This window comes from Neomonachus schauinslandi, chromosome 11 (assembly GCF_002201575.2).
Source record: "Neomonachus schauinslandi chromosome 11, ASM220157v2, whole genome shotgun sequence".
Taxonomy (NCBI): domain Eukaryota; kingdom Metazoa; phylum Chordata; class Mammalia; order Carnivora; family Phocidae; genus Neomonachus; species Neomonachus schauinslandi.
The window spans coordinates 9,222,886-9,239,108 of record NC_058413.1 but is presented as its reverse complement, the minus strand read 5'-3'; the positions used below and the strand labels follow the sequence as shown (position 1 = coordinate 9,239,108).

The following is a 16,223-nucleotide window of genomic DNA, read 5'->3' as shown; positions in this document are numbered from 1 at the left end:
ATGGAGATCTTGGGGGTCTTGAAGTGCATCTCAGGCATCTTAAACTTGGGGCCCTTCAGCTTCCCTTCTGGACCTTCAAGGCTCACATCTGGGGCTTCAATGTCAACTTTGGGTCCAGAGATGTCAACGTCAGCCTTGGGCAGGTTCACATCCACATCTGGGCCCTCACCTTTCAAGCCGGGCATGCTGAACTTAGGCATTTTCATCTTGGGCATTTTTAGGCTCCAGTCTGCACCTTGGACTTCCACATCTGGTGCTTTAATGTCTACCTTGGGTCCTTTGATGTCCACATCTGGAACTTTCATCTCACCTTCTATTTTTGGTACTGACATATCTAGATTGCCTTTCATTTTGGGTCCTTTAAGATCCAAGTCAACATCTGGCAGAGTCATCTTAGGAGCCTTGAAGTGCATCTCAGGCATCTTAAACTTGGGGCCTTTCAACTTTCCTTCTGGTCCTTCAAGGCTCAAATCTGGAGCACTAATATCTACCTTGGGTGCAGAAATGTCCACATCAGCCTTGGGCAGGCTCACATCCACTTCTGGGCCCTCCCCTTTGAGGCTGGGCATGGTAAATTTGGGCATTTTCATCTTGGGCATCTTTAGGTTCCATTCAGGACCATGAACTTCAACATCTGGGGCACTGACATCTACTTTTGGCCCTTTGAGTTCCCCTTCCATCTTTGGCACTGTAACATCATATTCTCCCTTTACCTTGGGACCTTTCATATGCAAATCCACATCAGGCATAGAGATCTTAGGGGCCTTGATATTCATCTCAGGCATCTTAAACTTGGGACCCTTCAGCTTTCCTTCAGGTCCTTCGATGTTCACATCTGGAACTTCAACGTCCACCGTGGGTCCCGAGATGTCAACGTCAGTCTTGGGCAGGTTCACATCCACTTCTGGGCCCTCTGCTTTGAAGCCTGGCATGCTGAACTTGGGCATTTTCATTTTGGGCATCTTCAGGTGCCAGTCTGGGCCGTGAACATCAACATCTGGAACATCGATATCCACTTTGGCACTTTTAAGTTCAACATCAGGAACTTTAATATCACCTTCCACTTTTGGCACTGTGACATCGTATTCTCCTTTTACTTTAGGGCCTTTCAAATGTAAGTCCACATCTGGCATGGAGATCTTTGGGGCTTTGATATTCATCTCAGGTATCTTAAACTTAGGTCCTTTCAATTTCCCTTCTGGTCCCTCAATACTCACATCTGGAGCACTAACATCTACCTTGTGCCCAGAAATGTCCACATCAGCCTTGGGCAGGTTCACATCCACTTCTGGGCCCTCTGCTTTGAGCCCTGGCACACTGATTTTGGGCATTTTCATCTTGGGCATCTTCAGATGCCAGTCTGGGCCCTGAACATCCACATCTGGGGCATCAAGGTCCACTTTGGGGCCTTTCAGTTCCCCTTCAAGTTTTGGGGCTGTTACATCATATTCTCCTTTTACCTTTGTGCCTTTAACATGCAAATCGACATCAGGTATGGAGATCTTTGGTGTCTTGACACTCACTTCAGGCAGCTTAATATCAGGGCCTTTAAGTTTGCCTCCCAGACCCCCTATGTTGACATTTGGGGCCTCCACATTGACCTTGGGCCCCAAAATACTGACATCTTTGGGTAGTTTCACATCTACATCTGGGCCTTCCCCTTCAACTCCTGGAGGGCTAAACTTGGGCATTTTCAGGTTCCATTCTGGGCCATGAACTTCCACACCTGGGGCACTGACATCCACTTTGGGGTCTTTGACATCCACTTCAGGGACTTTGGCTTTCCCTTCTACTTTGGGGAGTGTGACATCTACACCCCCTTTCACTTTAGGTGCAGCCACATTGAGATCTACATCTGTCATAGAGATCCTGCACGTTCCTGTTTTCCCAGAAGGACTACTAAGCGTGGGTCCCGTCAGGGTCCCCTCAAGGCTAGGTGTCTCTATGTCCACTTTGGAGCCCTTAACTGCCACTTGAGGGCCTTTAACATCACCTTGCACCCCAGGCACTGAAACCTTAATATCTCCCTTCAGTTTAGGGGATCCAAGGCTCAGATCCACATCCTGCATGGAGATTTTAGGTTTCTGTATGCTCGTTTCAGGAGTCTTGACTTTCGTACCCTTCACCTGCCCTTCCAGCCCCCCAGCAGCAACTTCAGGCAGGCTGACGTCCCCAGACATCCCAGGAAGAGTCACTTCACCTGTGGGCAGTGCCACATCAATGGCAGCTCCCCCTCCCTTAGAACCTGATGCAGAGAATTTGGGAACTTTCACCTTGGGCATATTCAGTTTGCCCCCAGGACCATGAATATCAATGTCAGGGGCTTGAACTTCCACATTGGAGCCGCTGAGAGTGCCCTCGATTTGGGGCCCTGAGATGTCCACCCCTATGCTCCCCTGTGGCTTGGCACCTTTCAGGCCTAGGTTACTCTCAAGGGATGGCCCAGTGATCTGGGGGCCCTTCAGCTTCCCCTGGTACCCCTCAATATTGGCAGAAGGAGCACTGACTTCTAGCTGAGGGGTCTGGATGTTCCCGCCAATGGTCAGGCCTGGCTTGCCACCCTTGTGCTCCACAGAGAATTCAGGTACAGAAATGCTCAACCCTGCCACTGGTGCCTGGCCCTCAGGTGCTGTTGAGACACTGAATTTTGGCACCTTCATAGTGGGAATTTTAATTTTCCCATTATTGCCACTCTCCAGAGACGGGTCCTGCACCTCCACTGCCCCACCCCCAAGAGAAGACGAAATGTCCACTCCTGGAACTTGGACCCCTCTTTTGCCACCCAAGTTCAAGCCTTTTGCACTGACATTGACACCTGGGCTCCCCACCTTTATCCCAGGCACGGTGACCTGGAGCTTCGAGTGGCCAGCACCTTGGAGCTCTGGTCCTGAAGCGGAAACGGACCCCGCTCGGATGTCCGCAACTGAGCCTGTGGTAGGAGACACTGCCCCCGGGCCCGAGGGCAGTCTGATCACTGTCTGGCCAGAGTGGGTGTCCACATCCACAGTGGAGATTTCCGTCAGTTCGTGCCGTGGAATCTTGATCTTGAACTCTGGGCTGCTGATATCGATCTCCCTGGCTCCTTCGCGGCCTGTCACATCGACAGTGTAGGCCGTGACCCTTCTAGTCACCGTGATGGTGCGGCTCTGGGTCTCCCCAGGATCCCCTTCTAGTCCATCCTCTGACCTCAGCCGAGGCTTGATCTTCGTGGTGTAGATGCGCTGGTAGTCTTCATCATCCCCGCTCTGCAGAAAGACACGGCCGGCCGAGGCTGTAGCAGGGTCTGCCTGAGCCACAGACGCCCGGCCACAGCCCAGCTGCCAGCATGGTTGCCTGTTTCCCAAAGCAGCTGGGACCAGAACGGAGGCCCACGGAGCCTCCTGGGGCGGACCACGGAGCGGGGAAGAAAGGGGCTGACAGCCACATCACAGGAGGAAAACAAATTATTTGGGGAAACTCTGGGAAGCAAAAGCCATGGGGGAGAGATGTGGGGTTGACTCCTGCCTTGCGTGGTCTGGAAGAAGGATTTACAATCAATTCTAGATTCCACTCGTCCTGTCAAGTCCCAGGGATGCCTCCCAGCTCTGCGTGGATTTGACCCTTGGGCTCTCAATTCTCAACTCACTGGCTTGTTTAATGGGGAGCCCTCGGAAAGCATTTGTTGAGACTCTGCCGTGCTTGGGTTAACACTTTCACTTTGAGGACCCATTATTTGTTAAATAAACAAGCCATCAGAAGGAGCAAAGAAACGTCCCCCAGGCAATTTGCTGCCCAGCCTCTGACTCACAGATGAGTCCAGGCCTCTGGAAGGATAAAAACGGTGTCTGGGAGGCAGAGCAGGGCACCTGTGAGACTAGTCTGAAGATTCCTTGCCAAGCAGCTGAGCTTCCTCCTGGCATCTAGGGCCAGACAGCGTGAGTGGGTCCCTACGCTGCGGCACTCTGGAGAGACTGATGGAAGACTTTCAGGGGCAACATCAGCCACACGCCACACACAAACAGGAACACACGGTCTGACTTAACAGAGTGCACAGGGGAGAAAGCAGGAGAAGGAGCTACAGAGAGGCCCAGGAGGCAGACACAAGGCTCAGGAAGTGGCCAGCAGGTCAGTGTGGCTACGGGGAGCTCAGGGCACAGACAGGCCAGTCAGGCACTCACCAGAACCACCTCGGAGCTTCGGGAGCTGAAGACTTCGTGGGCCCACGTCTGGCCAGGCTCAGGGGAGCGGTCCCCCTTGCGATGCAGCTTCAGGCCCACGGTGTGGTGCCCCATGGTGTTCAGCAGCTGGGTCACCTCGCCTGACTGCAGGTTGTCAAAGTAGATGGTGGCACCCACAATCTGGTCCCCTGAGCAGGGCGGAGCAAGAAGCAGGTGAGACCCACGGGGTCTTGGGAAAACAGCACACAACCACCACATGCTGGACCCTCGAACTGACTTGCATTCAATGCGTGTCATGACCACCCTACAGGGCAGGTGCGGTAATACCCGTTGCACAGATGAGGAAAGTAAGGCTTAGGGAGGCCCACCGATGCGCCCGAAGCGGCAGAGCTTGTGGGTAGTGAAGTGGGCACTAAGGACGATGTCTCCACCCCCCTATATAACCGCTTTCCCCGAGGACTGTGTGGATCGAGGGACACAGAGTGGGCAGGGGAGGGGAGGGCAGGACTTGGGTACCGACCATCCTGATGTCACCAGGACTGGCCCCTCCACGGCCCCTGTGGCCTTCCCTCCGCCGCCCTCAGCCAGCCCAGCCCGGCACCCAGCCCGCACTCTGAGGTGACTCACCCTCTCTGACCACCCCAGTGCGGGCCGCAGGGGAGTTCTGCATCACCTCCTGCACAAAGACGCCGTCGTCCCTCTGGGCGATGGTCAGCCCGTGGGAGCCGCTGCCCTGCCAGTTGGGCAGCAGCAGCTCCCGGGTCGTGTCCTCTTCCTTCTCCATCTGGGGTGAGGTAAGGAAACGGGGGCTCAGGACAGTGGGGGCTCGAGGGCATGAGGAGACGAGAAAGCCAAGGATCTCTGGTGCTGTGAACTCGCAGGGAGTGCAGCGTGTCTCAGATGCCTGCTTCTGCTGTGGAAATGGTCCCCATGGAAAGTGGACACTGGCTCATCCCTTCCACCCAGGACCCTGCCTCCCGATGCCACCCACCCTGGGCCCCCCCCCCCGGCCGCCCCTCACCTCCGTCACACCCTCTCTCCCACGGACCTTTTGCAGGACTCAGTTCAGGAGCGGATGCCTTGCCAGGAGCCCGCCCCTCCTTCCTCTCTTCTCAGTCTCTCTCGTCGGGAATCTCGGTCACACAGCCTGGGGAAAAGTGGACAAAGATGCTCACGCTCAACAGGCGGCTTGCTCAAAACCCCGACCGCAAAAGACGGCTGGCTTGTTCCTGTTCCGTTCTCGGGGCCACACCGAAACCCCAACCCTCCCCTACTTCAGTTCCATTCATACATGACTGTCCAACCTGGGATCGCGGAAAGGGGGCTTAGGGGAGCCAGACCCAGATATAAACCCTGGCATCAACCCTGGCTCTGGGGCCCCTGGGTGGCTCAGTCAGTTAAGCGGCTGCCTTCAGCTCGGGTCATGATCCCGGGGTCCTGGGATAGAGTCCTGCATCGGGCTCCCAGCTCAGCGGGGAGCCTGCTTCTCCCTCTGCCTCTGCTCACGAGCTCTCTCTCTCACTCTCTCTCTCAAATAAATAAATAAAATCTTTAAAAAATAAAAATAAATAAACCCTGGGGCACACCTGGGTGGCTCAGTCGTTAAGCGTCTGCCTTCGGCTCAGGTCATGATCCCAAGGTTCTGGGATAGAGCCCCACATCGGGCTCTCTGCTCGGCAGGAAGCCTGCTTCTCCCTCTCCCACTCCCCCTGCTTGTGTTCCCTCTCTTGCTGTGTCTCTCTGTCAAATAAATAAAATCTTTAAATAAATAAATAAATAAATAAACCCTAGCTCTGCATCCTCCCATCTGTGTGCATGTCCCTGGCCAAGTCACTCAACTTCTCTGAACATCCATCTCCTCCTCTGTGAAAACGGAGCTGACACAGGATCTCCCTGAGGACGGAAGGAGAGAGCGCATGAGCGTGTGTGGAAAAGCTCAGGCGCACACGAGCCTCACAAAACACCCATTCTCTTTAGGCTCTTTATAACAGCTCCAGGAAGGAGACGTTGCTGTCCCCATTTTACAGATGGAGACTGAGAGCTGAGGTCCACCGTGAGCGTGCCACTACCCTTGGGCTCTGAGTCTGCAACTCTCTCCCCTACAGCACATCAGGTCTGCAGCTTTAACCGGCGTGAGACTCCACTTCTCTGTGTCTCCAGCACTGAAGGCGACTGCCTGGCAGACCTGAAAGCAAGAATGGTGGTGCCCTCCCTCCCCTGCTGAGAAACCGTGACTCTGAGTCACCTGATCCAACCCGGTCCTTAGGACCAGGGGGACTCTCACCAGCTGGGAGCTCCAGGTGCAGCGGGCTGAACCAAAGAAGCCCCAAGCTCCCCCCCCTCCGGGGGCCAGCCCACGCCCCAGATGCTTGAATGCAGCTGAGCTGCCTCCGGGACACGGGGAGTCAGGGCCCATCTGGCTGCCCACGCAGGGCGCTGGGCCAGGCCCCCATAGGTGCCGGCACTCGGGAGCAAAGATGCCCTCTGGCCACAGGATGAGCTGTCAGCTGCAGAGGTGCCCTGGGAAGACACGAGGCAGGACTCTGAACACAGCCCTGGCCTACAGCCACCCACGCAGAATGGCAGGGGCCGAGTCATCCAGAAGCAGGTCTGTGAAACCGTGTGGGGGATGCTAAAAATCAGGCAGAGCCTCACCCAAAGCCCCACCCTGAAGCTGTTTACATTCAGAAATTAGTAAACTGATCAATAAATACTGCATACTGATGGCCTCCTGCATGTCCAACACCGTTGCAGACACAGCAAAGAAAACCAGCAAGGGACAGACACAGCCCAGCCCAGCCCTGCGCCCGCTCGCAGCTTCAGATTGTCACCGAACTTCACTTGCGTGTCCTCCCAGCATTTACTAAATGCGCTCCATGCGCCAGATGGGGAGATTTTAAAGACTGAAGTTCCTGTCCCGGATATAAATTATGAGCAAGGTGCTCTGGGCGTGACTCATTTAGCCTCAGAATGTTCTAGAAGGTTGGGGAGCCTCCTGGGGGGGAATGAAATGTAGAAGGAGAGAACGGGGCAAAGAGAACCTATTATTTGCCAGTTCTCTTGAAGGCGTTAGAGTTTGCCTCTGGGGACAGGATTGTGTCCCTCGGAAATTCACGGGTGCTTAGCAGCTCTGGCGAAAGACAGCACCTAGGTCCCCAGTCCTCCACGCGCTGAACTCATGCATGCAGTATTTAGGACACGGGTGCTGCCTAGGAGGCGGGCAGAGCCACTGACGGTGAGCGGCCCATCGGCACAGCTGTGAGCTAAGGAATCACCTCCTCCCCTCCTGACAAGCAGCCCCTACGGGAAGTCACGCTGACCCCCACGAACAGCACAGCTGCGACTTTAAGGCGCCTTTCCCCAGCGTCCAGCCCTGCGGACGGGGAGCCAGGCAGGGCAGGGAAGGAAAAGGCTTCCAGCCTGAGGGCTTCTCAGCTCTCTGAAGCCACCAACCAGCCTGGCACCCCACTCTTCCTCCTTGAGCAGGCCCCCCTTTTCTCTGCCCAGCAGAGCCAGCAACTAGCGAGGGGCGGAGACGGCGAGCCAGCTCACCCTCGCCCACAGCTCGGCCCCACCCTCCCTCCTTCCCCAATGAGTCACTGAGGCTGCAACAGCTCCAGACATGCAAAGGGTCACGCCTAAAAACCCATCGACAAAGTGCTTCGTTGGCCAGAGCCCCGGGGCCAGAGGGGCAATCACCTTCCCTCAGGATGGAGCCCCAGGCCAGGAGTCCCCAAAAGCACAGCTCGGAGGCTCAGGAGGGACTTGCTACGTGCCTCAAGCCAAGCAGCTCAGAAGGAGGGGAGAGAGCCATCGTGAGCGGTGAAGGGTCCACAGCCCGTGAGAACAGGAGCCGTGGGACCGGGGGCTGCAGGTTGGCCCGGCAGGGCACCCCCCTGGATTCCTGGACGGGAGGGGCTGCCAACCACCCTCCTGCCCCAGCCCAGGGCTCTCCTTCTAGCGCAGCCAGGAGCAACTCCCCTCCCGTCTCCTCTGCTCTGGGCCACTGAGGTGGCAGCACATGGGGGTGCTACTGGGGGATTCGAGACCACGGTGGGAAGGGTCTGTTTACTGCATCTGAGTCCCGGCGCTCAGTCTCTCCTACATCTTTGGAGCCTGTACCAAGGCCAGATGGGCCCTTCTTCTCCTACGTAAGTCAGGTGACGCCAGACTTCCCCGGGGCCTGAGGGTCCTGCCCTGTGGCGACCCAAAGGAGGGTCTTTGGAACTCCGGGGAATTCTGCACATTCGGTCCAAGTGTCATAAGTCTTTGGAGCTAGAGGACACCTTATAGCCATGCTGTCAACATGGTAGCTATATGTGGCTATTTAAATGTATACTAATTTAAATTAAGTTAAATTGAATTGTTAGTTTATTGCTTGCAATAGCCACATTTCAAGAGCTCAACAATCACATAAGGGCTACCATATTAGACAGGGCAGATGCAGAACATTTCCACCACTGCAGAAAGCCCTGCGGGACTGCACTGTGCGGTATTTACAGATGGGGAAGGCAAGGCCCAGAGAGGTGAGGACAGGAGAGTGTCGGGGTCCCAGAACCCTGGTCTGCCGCCTCCCCACCCCGAGGTCCACCTGACCCTGGCTCACAGTGTCCTTTATGATGGGAGGGGCTGGAGTGGGGACCCTCTAGGCAGAGGGCTGCTTAGAGGGCCGAGAAAGAGCGAGATGGTATGTCCACTCCACCTGTGAGGCTGAGACTGTGGGGACACCATAACTCAGGCCAGAAGCAGCGAGAGAAGAACAAAGCTGTGCCAACAATTCAAAACTGCAAAGAGGGGGCGCCTGGGTGGTTCAGTCGGTTAAGCATCTGCCTTCGGCTCAGGTCATGATTCCAGAGTCCTGGGATCGAGCCCCCCGTTGGGCTCCTTGCTCAGCGGGAAGTCTGCTTCTCCCTCTCCCTCTGCCCCGCCCCCTGCTCCCGAACACTCTCTCTCTCAAATAAATAAATAAAAATTTTTTAAAAGCCTTCAAAGAGGAATGTGCAGACCAGGGGGCGGGGGCGGGGGGAGGGGTTTGACATGCGGGCAGATCCGGGAAGCAGACTCCTTGCCCAGGGCAGAGGGTCTCCGCCAGGGGTGGCGTCCAGAGGAGCATCTTTCCCACCCTGCCCTTAGGGAACAGAGCCCCTTCGTCCCCCAAGAGCAAGTATGAAGTCAGCCAGGGAGGGGGCCCAGCCTAACCACTGCTGCAGCCAAAAACAGCCTCGCAGCCAGCGTCAGGGTCAAGATGACAGGAACTGATAGAGGCCCAGTGCCCGAGAGACATGCCCGTGGGCCCCCATGCCTCCGTGCGCCAAACCTGAAGCTACATACCAGAGGGACACAAGTGTGATCACATGCCCAGCACGGGACGGACACGGGAGGTGAGGCTCCAAGGGAGAGAGAAGCGCTCCCACCCACTGCGGAGACGGCACCAACAGCAGTGGGACTTGGACCCAGCGCAATGGCAGGTACGGGAGGGATCAGACCCACCATACACACAAGCCAGGGAGAAGCACCTCCCAAGCCCAGGAAGAATGAAATGACTCACACCAGGTAGAGACCTCCACCAGAGGGGAAGTCCCGAACACTTAAAACAGGATGAGCAGCTAGGATATTCAAAGAAAAGGGAGACACACCCAGAGGAGCAATCCACTCTCATAAACACCAGATAGCAAAGAGGAAGAGAAAGCTCTACGTTGAGAGAAAACCCCCAACAGATTGAGAAAAAGAGAATTTTGCCGAGCTCCTGTGGTGTGCTGTACTTCCAGGCCTGGGGGCTCATTCGATCCCAGACAACCCTCCGTGATTAATAATTAATGTCCTTATTTTAGAGATGCAGCAGCAGGCCTCCAGAGGTAAGATGACTTGCCCAAGTATGAGCGAGGGTTTGAGATGTAAGCCCGGGCTTCCAGGACTCTGTGGCTCCAAAGCAAACAGCTTTTACCTCGGTGGAGGAATGAAGGCGCAAATAAATACACACAGGATGAGAAACCACAGAGAAAGATGCACAAGGGAGATACACAGAAGAGAGACCTGCACTGGAGGAGGGCCAGAGAGACACCCATGGGAAGATGAAGGGGCCTCCATGCTCACCTAGAGGGAGACGTGGTGCGGGGGGAGGCCTCAGCGAGAGGGGCTGAGATTCCCCTAGGGGACCCAGAGACCCAGGGAGCGCAGGAGACTCGCCCAGAGAGCCTGACGCCTTTCAAGCGCCACAAGCCGCAGGATGGAGGGCCAGGGCCCACAGCGTCCTGTGCCCACACACCAGCCACTTCCTGGCCAACAGCTTGGGGACAGCAGACCCGGACGGGCAGAGTCCCAGGCATCCCGGGAGCCAGGATCTGAGGGGCTCGTTGAGGCCATGTCCCCAGGAGTCAGAAATCCTGAGCCACACAGACCCCCAGCTCACCTGTACACTCTCTGGGGCCCCAGCAGGTGAAGGCCAAGAGAGTCGTCCCCTCTGGGGCTTGGGGGACACGAGACCCACTCCAGAGAAAAGCACCAGGAGGGCAAGGCAGCTACTTCTGCTCACTGGGAAACGGGAACAACCACAACAGGGTTGACGCTCATCCCACACGGGGCAGGCATGGCTTCCGGGGCCCAGGCCTCCAAACGGACCTCCATAGAGGCGGCTGCCAGAGCTCTGTCTGGAAAACAGCATGCCCTATTCTAACTGGGGGAGAAGAGCACGATAATCTCAAGAGTCTAAGCCGGCATCGAGAACGTTTACACTCCGTTCATCCTGGGGGGTGCAGCCCAAGGGGGCCTGTTGTGTGTTGGGGGGAGGGTGGGATTATCAGGGAGAATACGACTAACATGCTGCAAGACACAGGCGATCTGGGCACTGGAGAGACATTCCCAGAAAGACACACAAGGACGCGCACACTCCGCGTGCACACAGACATGCTCATCAGCCCCGTTCCCCACTCTTCCCAGCCCTGAGCAGGCCCACAGCCCCGCCTTCCCCAGCTCCCAACAGACACCTGTCCAGGCAGCCCCAGGCCCTGCCCATTATGGAAGGCACCTCTACCTGCCAACCCGGTGCCCGGAGTCTGTGTCTCCCTCTACCTGTGTGCCCCTATCTCCTTGTTCCCTGGCTACCTGGGCCACTGGCCCAGCCCACAGCTCCCACCAGCAGGAAGTTCCTCCAGCTGGGTCACTCCAGCCCTCTCCTCCTGGTCAGCCCCAGCAGGGCCCCCCCACCTCAACGTCCAGGGGAGCCCCACTCGCTCCTACCCCACGGGCCTGCTGGGTCCCTCCCTTAGACCTTTCTCCACCTCTCTCCCCTGGCCCTCTGCGCACAGCTTCCTCCTACCCCCCAGCGAGCTCCAAGTCCTCACTTCCAGCAGGGAGGGAGATTCCCTCTTCCTCCCATGACCGAGAGGGACTCGCCTCCTCCCTGCCACAGGGGATGGGGGCAGCAGCCCGTTATCCAGCCCCAAGTCCCTGCCTCTGGCCGCATAGCCCGGGAAGAGAGAGCCTTTACCCAGGACCACGGGGACTAAGACACCAGCTCTGAGGGTGGCACCCTCCACGGGGCAGGGGCAGTGAAGAGGAATGCTCCGTCTCACCCCGGGGGGTAAGGTGACAGCCCGGGAGCTGCCAGGGGGTGCAGAATCTCCCCAAGCAACAGGCAAGCTCCCCGCCCAGCGGTCAGGCCCCGCTAGTGCAGGGGCGCAGGGCCAGGCCCCGAGGCTCAGCCGCCAAAGAGCCGCCCCCCAGCCCAGCTGGGACTCGAAGCCGGGATCAGCTCCAGGCACTTCCCCTTCCCCTAGAACCTCCGCTCTGGCCCCCAGGGACAGGGCAGGATGCCCCTCCCTGACCAGCCGTATGCAGCGCCTCACTCAGCCGGGACTTCATTTCCAGAGCCATTCTCACCCTCCCGAGGGCCTGTGGGCCCGGAAGCCGTCCAGGATGCAGAAACTGACTCTAGTTCTTACCTGCAGCCCCTGTGAAACCTCCACTGCCAGGGCAGAGTCCCACTTCTGTCTCCTGCCCTGTAAGCCCCAGATGCAAGCAGAGTGTCACATCCAGGACCACCATGCTCAGCCAGAAGAACATCCTCCCACAGGGAATAACACACACCTCACCGCTATGACACCAGTGGTCACAGGGACGCAAGGCCACCGTGAAACGGCGCCGCCTGGACACAAGCAAGACCCGCAGCTACAACAGCCCAGGCCTCCTCCTGGGGGGACCTGAGGGGCTCTGTCAGAACTCCTGCACACACACACATTCCTGCTGAGCCCCACTGTGGCCCACCCACGCAGGCCCCCACCCCCCAGCCCCGGCCACCACGCACGGAAGATACTGAGCTTGCCCAGGAAGGCCCGGGAGCCCAGCGGGATGGTCAGGGACCAGGGCTATGCCAGCTCCCGGCGAGCCTGGATGAAGCCCGTGGGGGCCGAAGAGAAAGCAGAAGGCCCTAGACATCGGCCGCCGCCACCACCTGATTGAAACCAGCACATTCTAGACCTTCTCCAGCAGCCACCTCCCTTCCTGTCCTCAGGCACAGGCAGAGGGTCAGCCCAGCTCCAGGGAGAGAAACTTGGGGGCGTTGGGGAGTGGTGGGGGGGGGGGGGGGGGGAAGCGCCAGCAGTGGGAGAGTTCCCATCAAGAGCAGGACTAGGGGCGCCTGGGTGGCTCAGATGGTTAAGCGTCTGCCTTCGGCTCAGGTCATGATCCTGGAGTCCCGGGATCGAGTCCCGCATCGGGCTCCCTGCTTGGCGGGGAGTCTGCTTCTCCTCCCTCTGACCTTCCTCCCTCTCCTGCTCTCTGTCTCTCGTTCTCTCTCTCTCAAATAAATAAATAAAATCTTTAAAAAAAAAAAAAAAAAGAGCAGGACTAGCTCTCCTGGTATGCCTCTGTCTGTCCCCAGGCGGTTCCCAAGTTCTGAGGAAGGTGGTGGCCACACCCCAGAGCCCCACACACCCCTCCACCCCCACAGCTTTGCCCCAACCTCTCAAACCAGCTCCTCAGGCTCTGGGCAGTGTGCTCCACCAGCGCCAGCCAGCTAATTCCAAGTTAAGCCAAAGAATCTAGTCTGGCAATGCCTGGGGCAGCTCCACCCAGGGACTCCCTGGGACTCAGGTGACCCCGGAGACCCCCAGCCCATTCCCTGCCCTTGTCCGCTGCTAGCCTTCTCCCTCCACCAGTCTTCCGTGGTTTCCTCTCTCAGGTGCACCCTGGGCCCTGGACTGTAGCCTCACCACCCTGAACCAAGTCTGGCTGGTACAAGTCCCCAGCTCTGTGGGGTTAGCTCTTCAAGGGGCTGCCCAAACCAGGACCCCTGAATCACTGCTAAGGGCCTCCCTGTCACCAGCACGAAGCCCCGCCTGACTTATGTGGCGCCCTATGTGTCCTTGCTCGATGACCAATGTTCCTGCCTATAGTCTCTTCAGGAAAAGGCTTTAGAGAGGGGCTTAGACACCCTCCAAGCCCCATTTTGAAGCTTGCAGACCCTGTGTCCTATGCTAGCCCAGCTCTCATGGTCCCAGGTCTTCTCCCTCCCTGCCCCACCCCACCTCCTTCATACGGCAGCTCACAGCTCGGAGCAAGGAGGTACCCCCAAGCCTGGGGCGCCCTTTTACTCCCCATTCTGCACACTCTACCTACCATGTGCTGGCCCAACCCATCATCCCTTTGGGTCAAGGAGAAGGAAACCTCCCCATTCCGCTTGGGAAAGGAAGTGAGTGCCACACCCTGCCCCAGGGATTTCCCTCCTGGCAGGGCAGAGGAAGAGAGGGAAAAGAAAGCAGAATCTGCCCTGCCCCCTACTTTAGACGCAGCATAGGTACAGAGGCCTGGAAATGCCTTCCAAAGCACCTTCAATCCCTTCCTCTCCCCCCCCTTCCCCCCCCCCCCCCCCAGCCTCCACCTATCACTAGGTCCCCTAACACCAATCCAGTCCCCACCAATGCTGGACTGTGCAAGGAAAGGCAGGGGATCCCTGCCTTCGGAGGCTGGATTCTAACTGAGGAAACTATTTCAAAAGCAATTATTGGGAGCCCAGCGCCGTGCTGGGGACACAGAGGTAAATATCCGAGACCTTTTTTCTCCCAAACTCCAGGTCATTCTCTAAGGACCCCACTACAGGGGATGGTTCCACTCTGCCTTTCCATAAACCCACTGCACAGAGCAGGGCTGTCAGCAGCACACCGCGGGCTCCCTGGGGCCACCACCTCTCTGCAGCCACACCCAGTGAAAGGCGAGAGCACACACCACGCACACAATTCTCTGTGGCCACATTGTGCAAAGGCGCCAGGGCCGTCCCCCACCTGGTGGGAGTGGTGGGCAGCTAGAGCTGTGAGTTGCCCCGTCTGCCCGCTCGGCTCCCCTCCCACGCAAGGGGGCACAGCCAGGCCTGCTCAGACCCCACGTGTCCCTCGCGGCCAGCACCGCCCGGGGCTGCGCCCCCCACATCCCGGGCCCGGGCACTGCAGGGGGCGCCCAGGCCAGCCAGGGGAGGGCCAGGCCCTCCCACGCTGCACTCCCGCTCCCCGCATGGGAAAGCCTTACATAACACTGCGCTCCGAACACACCCTAAGCACTCTGCCTTTCCAACTCCAGGGCAGGACCTCGTTCCCCCAACCCTGTCTCCTGGAGCGCGCGGCTGGAGCGGAGGGTTCCCGAGACGGCAGCTAAGCCCTCCTCCTACAGCGGAGCCGCCTCCTGCCCCCACGTCCCACACACAGCCCCTTCCTCCCCCTCCCCTTTGCCCCTCACCACTCCTCCCGGAGTTCTGGTTTGAATTAGTCAGCGGCTCCAACCACCACATTCCTCAGGCTGCTGGCGCCGTGCCAGGCGCTGGGGCGGGGGCCATCCCGCCCGGACGGGTTTGGGAGTGGGGTGGGGGAGAGCGCACCGCCCCCGAAAGGGAAGGGGCGGTGCCGAGGGCCGGGCCGCCGCACAGTACCCCCCCTCCCCGCCCACCCCCCGCGCTGGAATCTCCCTAATTACGCCCCCCACCCCCACTCCCACCCGTCCCGCCCCGAGGCGCGCTGCAAACTTCAGGCAGCGCGGCCTTGGAGGAAGAAGGGAGACTTCTGAAGCGGGGAACGCGGAGGGGCCAGACTAGGGCGGGGCAGCAGGAGGGGGGCTGAGAAAGGGAGAGGCTGGTGGTACTGAACTGGGTGGGGCCGGGAGGACTCCGGACGCACAGTTAGAGGCGGAGGTGTGGGGAGCGGGGAGGGACAGCGGAGGGGGCGCGGGGGTGGGGGGGGGCTCCGGGAGGGGCCGAGGGGCAGCGGCGGCGACCTCGGAAACTTCTCCAGTAAACACGGAATAGGAGCGGGAGCAGAGCGCTTGAGCCACCGCCCCAAGGAGAAGGAGGGGATGGGACAGGGACCCACAGGGGCCCCCAGGCCAGGAACGGGGCGCCCTGCCGCGCAACAGAACCAACAGTCAGCCCTCGAGAGAAATAAGGACTGGAGCAAAACACGCTTCGGAACGATTTTCCAACTTTGCCCAACTTGCGCCCCAACTCCGGAGGCACAGTTTGGCTCCCAGGGCGCGACGCGTCGCCTCCCCGCGCGGCCCCGGGCTGCCCAGCTTGCTCCACGCTGTTTGAATCCTCGCAGTGCGCCCGGCCCAAGCGCCTCGCCCAAGCCCTGCAGCACCCCCTCCCCTCACCGGTTCTCGGAGTCCTGCTCCCGCGGCGCCCCGGTGCGCCCGGTGCCCCTACCTGCGCGCTCAGCCCCCGGGCACAGCCATAGCCCGCGCGGGGCCCCAGGTCGCGGTGCTGCGGCTGCTGCAGGCGGCGAGCCCCGGTCGGGGCGGGTCCGGCAGGGCGGCGGTGCAGTCCCCGCGGCGGAGCTGCTCCGAGTGGCCGGGCCCCCGCGCGCGGAGGCGGCTCTTGTAACTCCGGCTCGGGCGGGCGGGTCTGCCCCGAGCAGTGGGGAGAGGGCGGGGCCGGGCGGGGCCGGAGCGGGGCTGGGACTGGCGAGCGGGCCGACCCGACACGGACCCGGGAGCGGGCTGCTGGGGGGGTTGGGCACTGGGGGTCGCGGGGACGAGGGGGCGCCGCACGTCCGAGGGGCTGCCTTCCCCCGCCCCCCTCCAGTGCCC

At 59.1% G+C, this 16,223-nt stretch overlaps 1 protein-coding gene across 5 annotated transcripts in view; it reads right to left on the bottom strand.

The window, feature by feature from the left end:
• AHNAK (AHNAK nucleoprotein) overlaps positions 1–16,000 on the bottom strand; it is a 78,870-nt gene extending 62,870 nt beyond the window's left edge. For 2 of the 5 annotated variants that reach the window (XM_021685473.1, XM_021685474.1), the window contains exons 1-4: positions 15,841–16,000; positions 5,206–5,304; positions 4,785–4,941; positions 4,158–4,345 (exon numbers count right to left, since the gene is read on the bottom strand). In XM_021685473.1, the coding sequence (XP_021541148.1) occupies positions 4,158–4,345; positions 4,785–4,941 (345 nt within the window). In that variant the 5' untranslated portion in view covers positions 5,206–5,304; positions 15,841–16,000. Of the gene's footprint in view, positions 1–1,280; positions 3,246–4,157; positions 4,346–4,784; positions 4,942–5,205; positions 5,305–5,996; positions 6,012–6,226; positions 6,249–15,840 lie in introns of those variants that run through there. The other 3 variants (XM_044919723.1, XM_044919724.1, XM_044919725.1) reach the window with 3 other exon arrangements.
• Between the last annotated feature and the right edge of the window lie 223 nt (positions 16,001–16,223).